At 48.3% G+C, this 12,750-nt stretch overlaps 1 protein-coding gene across 1 annotated transcript in view; it reads right to left on the bottom strand.

Annotated features, from left to right (window-relative positions):
• Positions 1-12,750, bottom strand: part of LOC115094596 (adhesion G-protein coupled receptor G4-like) — a 143,605-nt gene that overhangs the window by 112,122 nt on the left and 18,733 nt on the right. Inside the window, exon 6 of the mRNA XM_029607815.1 lies at positions 3,907-4,072. Within this exon, the coding sequence (XP_029463675.1) occupies positions 3,907-4,072 (166 nt within the window). The remainder of the gene's footprint in view (positions 1-3,906; positions 4,073-12,750) is intronic.

Consider the following 12,750-nt stretch of genomic DNA (forward strand, 5'->3'; position numbering starts at 1 on the left):
CGGATTTTAAAAGCCCTGCTCGCGTAAATCCGGATTTACGCGAGCAGGGCCTTGCGCGCCGGCGCGCCTATTTTCCATAGGCCTGCCGGCGCGCACAGAGCCCCGGGACTCGCGTAAGTCCCGGGGTTTTTCGAGGGGGGCGTGTCGGGGGCGTGTCGGGGGTGGGGCCGATCGTCGCGGCGTTTTGGGGGCGGAACGTGGCATTTTGGGGGCGGGCCCGGGGGCGTGGTTTCGGGCCGGGGCGGTCCGGGGCGTGGCCGCGCCCTCCGGAACCGCCCCCAGATCGCGTCTCCGCACGCCAGCAGCCCGCTGGCGCGCATGGATTTACGTCTCCCTCCGGGAGGCGTAAATCCAGGGATAAAGGTAGGGGGGGGTTTAGATAGGGCCGGGGGGGTGGGTTAGGTAGAGGAAGGGAGGGGAAGGTGAGGGGAGGGCGAAAGGGAGTTCCCTCCGAGGCCGCTCCGATTTCGGAGCGGCCTCGGAGGGAACGGAGACAGGCTGCGTGGCTCGGCGCACGCCGGCTGCCCAAAATCGGCAGCCTTGCGCGCGCCGATCCAGGATTTTAGCAGATATGCGCAGCTACGCGCGTATCTACTAAAATCCAGCGTACTTTTGTTTGCGCCTGGTGCGCCAACAAAAGTACGCGAAGGCGCACTTTTTTAAAATCTACCCCTTAGTGTTGATAGTGCATCGATGATAGTTTGGCAGGTTTTTGAGTGGGTGGGTAAGTTGAAGTGTATGTTGAAGTCACCAAGGATGATGATGGGTTTGTTGAGAGATATGTTATTCATGATATATTCAATTAGTGGGGAGCAGTTTTTTTCGAGAGCTCCTGGAGGACAGTAAACGAGGCAGATCTGTAGTTTTGGAGAATCAAATAAAGCAATTTCGAATGGTGGAGATATGAAGGGTTTTTTTTTTAGAGATAATTAAACCACCTCCTTTTTTATTTTTTCTGGGACTTGAGGAGGTGTTGTATTCCTGGTTGGACAGTTGGTTAATTAGTACTGAATCTGTGTTTTTGAGCCAGGTTTCCGTTATTGCAATGAAATCTGGTTTGGAGTCAATAAGTAGGTCATTGAATAGAGGAATTTTTTTTATTATTGAACGGGCGTTGACAAGTATGAATGAGAGTAACATATAGCTTGAGAATTGGATATGTGTGTTGTTTTTGTTGTTTATTGGTTGTTTCTGTTTGTAGAGAGGTTTAGAGGATGTGTGCTTCTTTTGTGCTGAATGGTTATTAGAGGGCTTGGGTTGTTTGTTTGGAGGTGGGATTTTGTTGGTCATATTCTTATCTTCGGTTTAAGCTTATTTTAGTTTGTAAGGTGATTACGAGTGATATTTGAGAATAGAGTTGGTAGAGGACAGTAATTGGTTGTATATACTGAGGGTTGTTTTCTTTAGCGTTGGGAGAGGTAGGGAGAGAAAAATAAAATTAGGAAGGAGGAAACAAACTGGAGGGTGCGCTGAATGGGCTGCATGAAGGGGCACGCAAAGGGGCCTGCTCCTTTGGAAGCACTCCTTCGGCGCGCGGCGCCTGGGGTGAGTGTGTATTTGAAAATCACTCACCCGGCCCCTGCCTCTGACGTCAGGTGGCTGTGCAAGCTTCGGATCAGGTGGTTTTCAGCTTGAGAGGCCTTGACTCGGGACCTGTTGCGCCGGGTGCAGGCGCCTCGTTTGGGCTCCCCGGTTGTTGATGGAGGCAGTCGGCCTGTCGGGTCTCCCTCGGGGCAGGCCCCTATGGAGTCGGACATCGTCGGGTGAGAGAGAGGCTCCCGGCAGCACTGCTGAAGTCCCTGAGATGGTGAGTGAGGACTTTTGCTTAACGGTCTTCTGCTTTGGGGGGGGGGGGGGGCGCCCAGGGTGAGTGTGTATTTGAAAATCACTCACCCGACCCCTCCTCTGATGTCAGGTGGCTGTGCAAGCTTTGGATCAGGTGGTTTTCAGCTTGAGAGGCCTTTCCGAGGCCTATACTTGGATCCTGTTGCGCCAGGTGCAGGCTTGATCGGGGGGGGGGGGGGGGGTCACCTCATTTGGGCTCCCCGGTTATTGATGGAGGCAGTCGGCCGGTCGGGTCTCCCTTGGGGCAGGCCCCTGCGGAGTCGGATGTCATCGGGTGAGAGAGAGGCTCCCGGCAGCTCTGCTGAAGTCCCTGAGATGGTGACAGGGACTTTTGCTTAACGGTCTTCTGCTGTTAGGGGGGGGTGCCCGGGGTCAGTGTGTATTTGAAAATCACTCACCCGGCCCCTCCTCTGATGTCAGGTGGCTGTGCAAGCTTTAGATCAGGTGGTTTTCAGCTTGAGAGGCATTTCTAAGGCCTAGTCTCGGGTCCTGTTGCGCCGGGTGCAGGCTTGATCGGGGGGGTCACCTCAGTTGGGCTCCCCAGTTGTCGATGGAGGCAGTCGGCTGGTCAGGTCTCCCTCGGGGCATTTTAAACAAATGGCATATCTGAACTGAAATTGCCTTGCATGAAAATACCCCAAAATTTTGAAGTATTATAGTTTTGTTAAAAAATGGCATCCCCCATCCCTCGCAGGCTGTTTCACTGATTCTTGGGGCCTCCCTGGATCCTTTCAACCCTTCTCTCACTTGCCCTTAAAGAAAGCCTCAGGGCTTATACCTTCCCAGGTGGGCTGAGCCAAGTCTAAGCAAGGCCTCCCTGGGCGCTTTTGACCTCTTCCTGTCACACATCCCCCAGAAAGGTTTTCTGTAGCCAGGGACATCCCTGGCCCCCACGTACCCTTTTTTGTGGATATTGATGATGAAGAAAGGGGTGGAATGATGCCTTTTAAAAATGGTGCTGGCGGCCCAGAAGTTGACACCAAAGTGACATCACTTTAGCGCAGGCTTGAGGACCATTAGTGCTATTTTTAAAAGGACTTGTGAGGTGCATGATTAAACTGGCATAGCTCCTGCCCTTTCTTCAACATTGACCTCCATGGAAGTAACTAAGTGGGGACCAAGGAGGTTTACAGCTACAGCAAATCTTTATGGGAGAGGAGGGCAAAAAGGGGATCAGAGGAACACTGGTAAATAATAATAATCCTCTGATATATTGTTATTATTCCTTTAATAATTGCCTTTAATAATCCTCTGAAATGTTAATAATCCACTGAAATGTTTTTATATTCTTTGAAATGTTGTTAATAAGTCAGTATTGTTAATTTAGTTACTCTTCTTTCTCCTTCTTCTGCCTTTCTATTCCTCCTTGCTCTTTCCTGGCCCCTCTCTCCTTTTCTTGCCTGCTCCCCTTCCCCTGTTCCCTGTTCATTGTAACTTTCTACTTCCTTGAGTTGATTGTAAACCGGCATGATGTGCCATACAAATGTCGGTATATGAAAAGTTATCAAATAAATAAATACATTTTTCTTGGGAGGGCAGGAAAGGGGTAGGAGAGGCCCAGGGAAGCCATAGCTGGGCTCAACTCAACATAGCCAGGTTAGGCCTAGCCTCGGCCTCTCAACTGTTATGGGATAGGAGGGGGAGTTGGAGGGCCTCTGGATGGCCCTGTTTTTTTCAGTTCAGGGAAATGAAACATAAGAAATTGCCATGCTGGGTCAGACCAAGGGTCAAAACCAGGCCACAAGAACCTGGCAACTACCCAAACACCAATGCTACTGATGCCAGTAATAGCAGAGGCCAATCCCAAGTCAACTTGATTAATAGCAGTTAATGGACTTCTCCTCCAAGAACTTATCCAAACCTTTTTTGAACCCATCCAGAGCTTAATTGTCCCAAACCTCGAAATGAAAAAAATGAACCAAAAAAAATTTCTTTGGCCTGCACATTCCTAATATCTAATGTCTATGAAAATATGAAGGTTTAAATACTTTTTTGTCTAATTCTTCCAAAAATATGACGTTTCTTGCAAACGTCCTGCTATGACTCTGAATTCAGCCTTACCTCTGGATTTATTTCTTTGCTGTACAAGGTAACACAAAAGAACATTTCTTCAAATTCACCATCTGTCACATCAGTCAGTGCTAGTGCTAGTGTTTTGCTTGTCAGATTCACTTTTTCACCAGAGAAATCCACTCTTTGGCCCACTTCTTCTACAAGCTTTAAAATTCTTTGGAAAAAAGGATAGCAAAAGGTAAAAAAAACCCCATTGTTAATCATTTCTAACATATTTTCCAGGTTTATTTGGCATAAAAATGAGATAGCAGAAAACTTACAGGATTTGATTCACAACTATGTTGCAAATGCATAGAAGATTTGCTTCAGTGCAAGAAAAACATTGGCACAAAGCTGCAGAAGAGCAAAAAAAGCAAGTTTGCTTACCGTAAACAGTGTTTCCGTAGATAGCAGGATGAATTAGCCATGCTGTCATAGGAACTGTCCATCAGGGCCCAGGAGGCGGAGCTTTGTAGTAGATACAGAGCTTTGCTCTGTGCGGCTGTGTGTGCCTTTCCATGCAGAAAAACAGTCTCTCCTCAGTCTGTGATATAGCAGTTGGTGAAACTTGCTGACTATCCAGGGAGGTGGGTAGGTCAGCATGGCTAATTCATCCTGCTATCTACGGAAACACCGTTTACGGTAAGCAAACTTGCTTTTTCCCGTTGATAGCAGGGCTGAATTAGCCATGCTGTCATGGGAGTCCTAAGCTCCCCATCACGCAACTATAGCCATTTATGCGCATACAGTCTTAGTCCCTTAGGATTTTCTTTGTCTTTTTTTTTTTTTTTTTTGCGTGATGCAAAGCGTGGATAGTCAGATGTAGATCAGGAAGATATTGTCTGTAAAACCACCTTCCCGAGGCTGGCATCCTGCGATGCCTGCTGATCCAGGCAATAGTGAGACGTGAATGTGTGTAATGAAGACCATGTTGCAGCTTTGCAAATGTCTATTGGTGGAACTTGAGCAAGATGAGCCAATGAGGCGGACATCGCTCATACTTGGTGCGCCTTCGGGAGAGAAGGTAAGCCGAGGTTCTTCTTCTGATGACAAAACTGAATGCATTGGACAATCCAGCTGGATATAGTCCGTTTGGCTACTGGAAGCCCCGGTGCATTCAGATTGAAGGAGACGAACAATTGTGATGCCCGGGTCTCGGACTGTGTGCGTCGTTTGTAATACGCTAACACCCTTTTGCAGTCAGACGTGTGCAACAAACGTTCCCTATCATTCTGATGTGGTTTTGGAAAGAACGTTGGTAACTCAATAGATTGTTTCAAATGGAAGTGCGTGACTACTTTCGGTAGGAAGGATGGATGAGTTCACAGTACTACTTTGTTATGAAAGAACTGTAGATATGGAGAGTAGTGTACTAATGCCTGTAGTTCACTGACTCTGCGGGCTGACATCAATGCGGTTAGAAACACCACCTTCCATGTTAAGTACTTGATATGGGCTTCTTCCATTGGTTCAAATGGTGCCAGCACGGAATCAGAGGCTTTGCAATAGGAGGCCGGAGATGCAGGAGGCCTTTCAGAAATCTTGAGATGAACAGATGGGCCGAAATGGGATGTCCGTTATATGGTCTGTGGAAGGCGGTTATAGCACTGAGATGAACTCTGATCGACGAGGTGGCAAGACCTGCCTGATACAAGGTGTGCAGGTAATCTAACAACTTTTCCGGTGAGCAATCCAAGGGAGGTATCCCTTCTGAGGAACACCACGTCGTGTAACGCTTCCATTTGAAACTGTAGTTTCTACGAGTAGAGGATTTCCTTGACTCTATAAGTACGTTTTGCGCTGAGTGTGATATACCTTGTTCCTCCCATAAGCGCCGTTCAATTTCCACGCCGTTAGGTGTAGGGAGGTGTACATGGGATGTACCAGGGCTCCTTCGTTTTGCATGAGGAGGTCTTCCCTGTTTGGGAGAAGTATGGGATCCGCTATTGATAGATGAAGCAGATGAGTGTACCACGGTTGACGTGGCCACGCAGGTGCGATCAAGATTAGTTGTGCTGCATCTTGTATGCACTTCTGTATGGTACATGTTAGGAGAGGAATTGGAGGAAATGCGAATGTCGCTGGCCCACACTGAGCAGAAGCATGGGAGTTTCGTGTTGAATTCCGTGGCAAAAAGGTCTATGGTCGGAACTCCCCATTGCCGGAACAACTTGCCCGCTATTTGATGGTGAAGGGACCATTCGTGCGGTCTGCTTGGGTGTTTATCGCTCCCGGCAGGTACGTGGCCTGTAGACTTATGGAGTGTCATGCCGCCTGTTCCAGGATTTGCAGTGCTTCCTTGCACAGGGACCAGGAACCTGACCCTCCTTGTTTGTTGATGTAGTACATCGCAACCTGGTTGTTGGTGTAGACCATCACCCTGCGGCCTCTTAAGTGCGGAAGGAATGTCTGAAGGGCATTTTTTATCACTCTGAGCTCCAATAGGTTGATTTGTAGAGTTTGTTCTTGTGGCGACCACCTGCCTTGTGTCTGTAGGTGGTCTAGATGTGCCCCCCATCCCTTCCTGGAAACATCCGTGGTAAGGACCGTTTTGTGTTGCGGAGTGGAGAATAATGCTCCCGTCCGTAAATGCGTCCCACGGAGCCACCACTGGATATCGCGCAACATTGCCTGTGTGAATTTCACACGAGTCGATAGTGGTTGTATGAGTTGCTTCCATTGTTTTTTGAGTCCCCATTGCAAGTGATGCATGTGGAGTTGCGTGTTGGGAACTGTGTAAATGGCCGCCGCTGCCGCCATGTGCCCCAGAACAGTTAGAATCTGTTTCGCGGATGGCGTCTTGACTAGACTTGTGGTTTGGAAGAATCGGCATATGTCTAGTCTCCGGTCCTCGGGTAGGAACGCCCTGGTTCTGATGGTGTCAAGAGCCGCTCCTATGAACTGAATCGACTGTGTCGGAATGAGAGTGGATTTCTGATAGTTGATGAGGATTCCCAGACAATGCAGGCACTGCATGGTCAGATGCAGATCGTTGTGAAGAGCCTGGGGTTCGGGGGCCATGATCAGCCAGTCGTCTAAATAGGGAAAAATCATTATGCCTTGTAGACGAAGGTGGGCCACCACCACTGCCATACACTTGGTGAAGACTCTGGGGGCTGCCAAGAGTCCAAAGGGGAGAACCTGATACTGGTACTGTTGATTCTGACATTGGAATGACAGGTATCGCCATGACGACGGGTGCATTGGAATATGCATATAGGCATCCTTCAAGTCTATAGAGCACATCCAATCCCCGGTATGTAGAAGGAGGAGGATTGTTTTCATGGATATCATCTTGAACTTTTCCTTGACCAAGTGTCTAATTCCCTGAGGTCCAATATAGGTCTGATCCCCCTGATTTATTGGAAATTAGGAAATAGGGTGAATAGAATCCCTGGTTGTGAGTTTGTGTTGGAATTCGCCCGATTGCTCGCTGGTGGAGGAGGGATATGATTTCCTGTTGCAACTGTGGCTGCCTGCCCCAGGCTTGAGGCGGCAACAAGTGGGGAAGAGTGGGTTTGGTTTTGAAGTGTAGTTGGTATCCTTGTCGCACGATCTCTAGAACCCATTGATTCGTCATGATGGCTTCCCAGTACGGCAGACATAATGAGATCCTGCCCGGCGGGTGTGGTGGCATTGATGATGGCAGTGGTCCTAAAAAGAGGGTGTCGACTTTGCTGTTACCTGCGGTTGTTGCGGCGCTTGTCTCTGGGGTCTTGGCCTCCCTCGCCTAAGTAGAGTAGTTTGCGCTGTTGACCTCTGTGGGGGGTTGTAGGGAGCTGTCCGGCTCTGTTGGTACGGATGAAAGGGTCTGCGAGGATATGGCTGCTTACGGGCAGGTGTGTAGAACCGCTGTGGAGTAAACGTTGGGTTGTGGGTCAATGATTGGACCACAACTGCCTGGTCCTTAAGGTTGGCCACCGTCTCCTGAAACTTGTCCCCGAATAGATTGTCCCCTTTGCAAGGGATATTTGCCAGTTGTTCATGCAGTTCTTCCTGAATGGTGCTGGACCGCAGCCAGGCCATTCTGAGAGTGGCGATCACTGATGCCGATGTGCGGGCGGATGGTTCAAACCCCCTCATACACCGTGCGGAGGAGGTGTGAATCCCCTCCTCCAGATTTTGAATTGGCAGGCGTATTGTCTCTGGTGCCCCTTCGAAGTCGGGTAGCGCCCCTTTCAAGGTTTGCAAACTTTCGTAGAGGTACTGCACCAGATAAAATTGGTGCTGGCTGATTCGAGCCGAGGACTGGTACGCCTTCTTACCGAAATCGTCTGAGGCGTTGCTCCTTTCCTGGCGGTGCCGATCCATGTAATTTTGATCTCTTGGCACATTGCATTGCAGACTCAACGACTAATGACGAGCGTGGAAGTTGTGGTGGGATTTCTGCATGCGGAATTTCAAATCCAGTTTCCGGGAAACTGGTGTTGTCGTATAAGGGGATGCCCACATCTTCTCTAGGATGGTGTCCAGCACCTTGTGCGACGGTAGCGCTGTAGGTTCCGCTGGAACATCAAAAATCTTTAAGATTCCCATGGTTTCCGCCCGTGGATCCGGTACTTTCTGTACCTCTAAATTGAGAAGGGTACCCATCTTGTACCCATCTTGTCCAGAAATTTCGGGTACAAGAGATTTTCTGGTGTTGAGTACGGTTCCAGTACATCCTCTGGGGGATCTCAGGGATATCCCGTGGATGATGCCATAGATGCTGGAGACGACGGCGGTGACTCCATGTCTCTTGTCGAGGTGATCGCACCCTCCCCAGTGCTACTGGCAGAGGTGGGAGGGGCGGTCATGGGGAGAGACATTTGGGGGTCTCTGTGAATGAAGTGCTCGGTTCTGGTTCTGGTTCTCCCTGGGGGGAAGGATTGCTCTCCTTTGAAGATGGCGAGAGATGGAAAGTGGAGTCGATGACTTCAAAGAAACCCATTAAGGCGTTGGATAGCTGAGAAAAGGCTTCTTTCATTTGTGGTGGCATTCTCTGCTTCCCGAGCGTAGCACTATCGGGTGGTGCCCCGGGCGTCTTGTCCAACTCCAGCCTACACTTCTTTGGAACCAGTTGATCCAGAACAGAGCCCCTTGATGGAGCCAGTGATTTTCCCACCAGGGAGGACGAAGGATGTAATATGAACATACTCCTCTTCCCAGTGCTTTGAGGACCTACCAGATCTTCCACTCCTTGGGGACACCGACACGTCGGACCCCTTAGGACTAGGGTGATGTAGCCTCTGCGAGGTTTCTGGTGGTCTTTCTCGTCTCCCATGAAGCCGGTGTTTTGATTTCTCGTGCCTCTTTTGCTGTTCCCTCCTTTCCCGACTGTGCTGGGCAGCTGGGAATATGTGGCGAGGTCTGAGTGGTAAATCCGGTGAGGTTGACCTCATCCGAATGCTTTGCATCTGCTGTAAAGGTCGTGTCGGTGGGAGCCCCCCCCCCCCCCCGATGGCCTCTGCTTATGCGGCGCATGCTTCGAGATCTTTTTCTTCGGCACCGATAGCTGCGTCGTAGGCTTCGATCCTGAGCCCTCCGACTCTGCTTGCGTCGGTATCAGCACTGAGAGCGTCGATCTTTGGGCTTCCGGCGCAGGTTGGGGTGTCCGTCCCTTCTTTGCGTCGGTCTTCGGCGCATGCGTCATCTTGTGCGCTGATCCCGGCGCCTCCGGCACTTCGCAACTCAACACTCTTGCCTCAAGCGTCTGCGATGACGACGCTGCCGACGCGAGGCTGACACTCTTCAGCACCAGCCGGTGCGCGTCGTCACCACTATGCGTCGTGACCAGCTTTGCCCCTCGGCCTTGCCACTGTGAGTTGCGCCGATCCCGGTTTGGACTCTGGGCACGTATGCCAGCTTCCAGGCCTCCAGTCCTGGAGGTGGAAGGTTCCATCGACGCTGCTCTTCTTACCGGAGCCATCCGATGGTGATCCAGACCCGGGGAGGAATGGGCTTCCGATGATGTAGCACCCCCCGATTCTTCGCCGCGTAATGCCTGCAGCTTTTGGGCCCTCTGCCGGCGAGCTCGCGGCGACATCCTGCCGCAGTGCTTGCATGCGGTCTGTTGATGGTCCGGTCCCAGGCACCTGTAGCTCCGATCATGTCCATCGGTTATGGACATGATCTTGCCATAAGTGCAGGGTTTGAACCCAGAGGGCCTTGGGGCTTGTTTTTTGGACATCTTTCCTTCTGTTGAAGAGTTGCTGAGGAGAACTCTAGCTCCGCGTGCGCACCCGCGTGCGGAAAAAACAGACTGAGGAAAGACTGTTTTTCTGCGTGGGAAGGCACACACAGCCACACAGAGCAAAGCTCTGTATCTACTACAAAGCTCCGCCTCCTGGGCCCTGATGGACAGTTCCCATGACAGCATGGCTAATTCAGCCCTGCTATCAACGGGAAATGAGCTATATCTACCTCTGTGCCTCAGCTATGACTCATCTATGCTGCGCCACTTTTTTGGCAAGGAAACATTTGCTAGATGGGTGATATACATCTGATAATACTGGTTTAAAGGAAAGGCTTCCCAAAAGTGCCCCTGCTATTAGTGTGTGTCTTCATAGACTCATATCTATGAGATGAGTAGTCACACAACCTGTTGGGAGGCATCTTGTAGAGAGAAGCGTTTCTATATCAAAGAGCAGTCCAGAAGGTTCCCTGGTCTACCTCTCCTCTAGGAAAGGAAGCTGGGGCTCAGGCCTTCAGGAGAGAGAGAATAGAGCTTGCAGTCCAGGAGAGTTCTAAGTGAAAAAAAAATCAGGAGTTGATCCTTAGTGGAAGGGAGTGATTATTCTACTTCTTGTTCAAGAGTGGATTATCTTTTTAGTAGTGAAAAATGAAATTCGTAGTCTGAAGAACAAGAGAAATACCAAACGTGCTAATGGCAATTTATTTTTTAAACTGATCTTCTATAACATAATCAAAACGTGGATTTACCACAGGACTTTTTGTCAGCAAAGAGTGGTGGCAGAGTCTACACAAGTGTATTTTTCAGAGGAGGCATCCTCAGAATTTTGAGAACAGGTTTCACTTGAAAACAGAAGAATTTTCAAGTTTCTTGCCTGAAGAAGGGAATCAGCAATATTTTCTAGGTATCATCATAGGGAAAGTTCCAGTCCCAGGAGGATACCTGTGCTGCAAGTGTGTGGGGACAAAACGAATCCCTAGTGCTGCAGATTCTGTGACTGTATGCTGGATTTTACTTTCTGTACAGACTGAGTATGAAGAATGTGTACTGTTTGTCAGGTTATGCATATTGCACAAGTACACTAGGGAATTTTTATTTTGGAACCACCCCAAATATGTGTAGCCATGTGGTTTATTCTAGGAGGAACAGAAAATATTCACAACCTAAGGGCCTCAAAAAGCTTGTCACTCCTTCTTGTCAGAGGAACTTGGGGGTCCATGGGGATATATGATGACCCAATGTTCCTCTGTGTCCAACCAGAAGATGGGGCAGGTGCTACATAATAAAAATACATTTAGGGCCTGACTCACTAAGTTTTATTTCCCCATAGAGACAGACAGAAAGAAAAAAGCTTTACTAAATCAGACGCTTAATTTGTTGACTAGGAAAGCCAACTTGCTTTCAAATAGATCCCAGAAGTACAAGAAATAATGGGACATATTTTCAAAGACTTAGGGCTTAGATTGTAAGCCCTCTGGGGCAGGGAAACACCTACTGCACCTGATTATAACTCACCTTGAGATTGGGTTTCAAAAGGCGAGCAATCAAATCTAAAATCCAAATTCAAACTCACACAAACTTGTTTGCGTAAACAAGAGGTGTTTCAAGTGGCATTTTGTGGGCATCTGTTAGATTTATGTGTGTACCTTACATTTTCAGAGGGTATGTACATAAGCGGCATGCATTGCCCCATGCCTATATATTTACATGCATAACCCAATTTTCAGACTCGGTGTACATAGATATTTGAAAATTGCCTTTTTCTGTGTAGGCTTTCAAGTGTGTGTGGAACTCTGCAGTTAAGCACCTTTCTGAACATTTAAACCAAAGATGACTTCTCTAAGACCACAATAAGTCAATAGCAGAGGACAGCCTTGATGTGGAGGAAGAGCCTAGTGGTTAAAGCAGCGGGCTATGACCCAGGAAAATCAGCGTTTAAATCCTACTGTTGTTCCTTTTGAGCTTAGGTAAGTCACTTTACCCTCCATTGCCTCATGTACAAAATTAGATTGCTAGCCCTCTGAGGATGGGGAAATACCTGCAGTACCTGAAAGTAATCCACTTTGATGTACACTCTAAAGTGCCAAAAAGCAGAATATAAAAATCTAAAATAAGTCATTTTGGGACCTGATGCCAGCAGAATCTTATTAAAACAAGTATAATACAAAAACAACCAGAGTCACAGGAAAAAAATGATATTGGACAAGCAAATTTAATAACATATTTTTCTTGGGTGAAACAAATACTGTATACAATTAAAATAAAGTAAAACGAATATCATAGGCTTTAAAAAAAAACCAAGATGCATTTATGGAATTCAGTTTTAAAATTTAACTGCAATTTTGTGAATACTTGAGAAATAAAATACATCTAAGTTAGTAACCTAGTAACATTCAAAGGCATTTATCTGATTGACTTAAAAGTTATCTGGATAAATGACAAGGTTTGAATATCAGGGGCCATTTATCAAAATAAAATTTATCCAGCTACATGATAGGCATTTCGAGGGCATTGTGGGATAGAGTTGAGATAGCTAAATAATTTATTTGGCTGCTTCCGCTATCTGGAGTTAGTCGACTAAGGCCTGGATTCACCATTCTAGCGCAGAATGATGAATCCCGTGAAAACGGGGGTGGGGGGCAAAGGGGAGGGTGGGCCTGCGAAAACCAGCAGCCATCGCA

Source organism: Rhinatrema bivittatum, chromosome 6, assembly GCF_901001135.1.
Source record: "Rhinatrema bivittatum chromosome 6, aRhiBiv1.1, whole genome shotgun sequence".
Classification (NCBI taxonomy): domain Eukaryota; kingdom Metazoa; phylum Chordata; class Amphibia; order Gymnophiona; family Rhinatrematidae; genus Rhinatrema; species Rhinatrema bivittatum.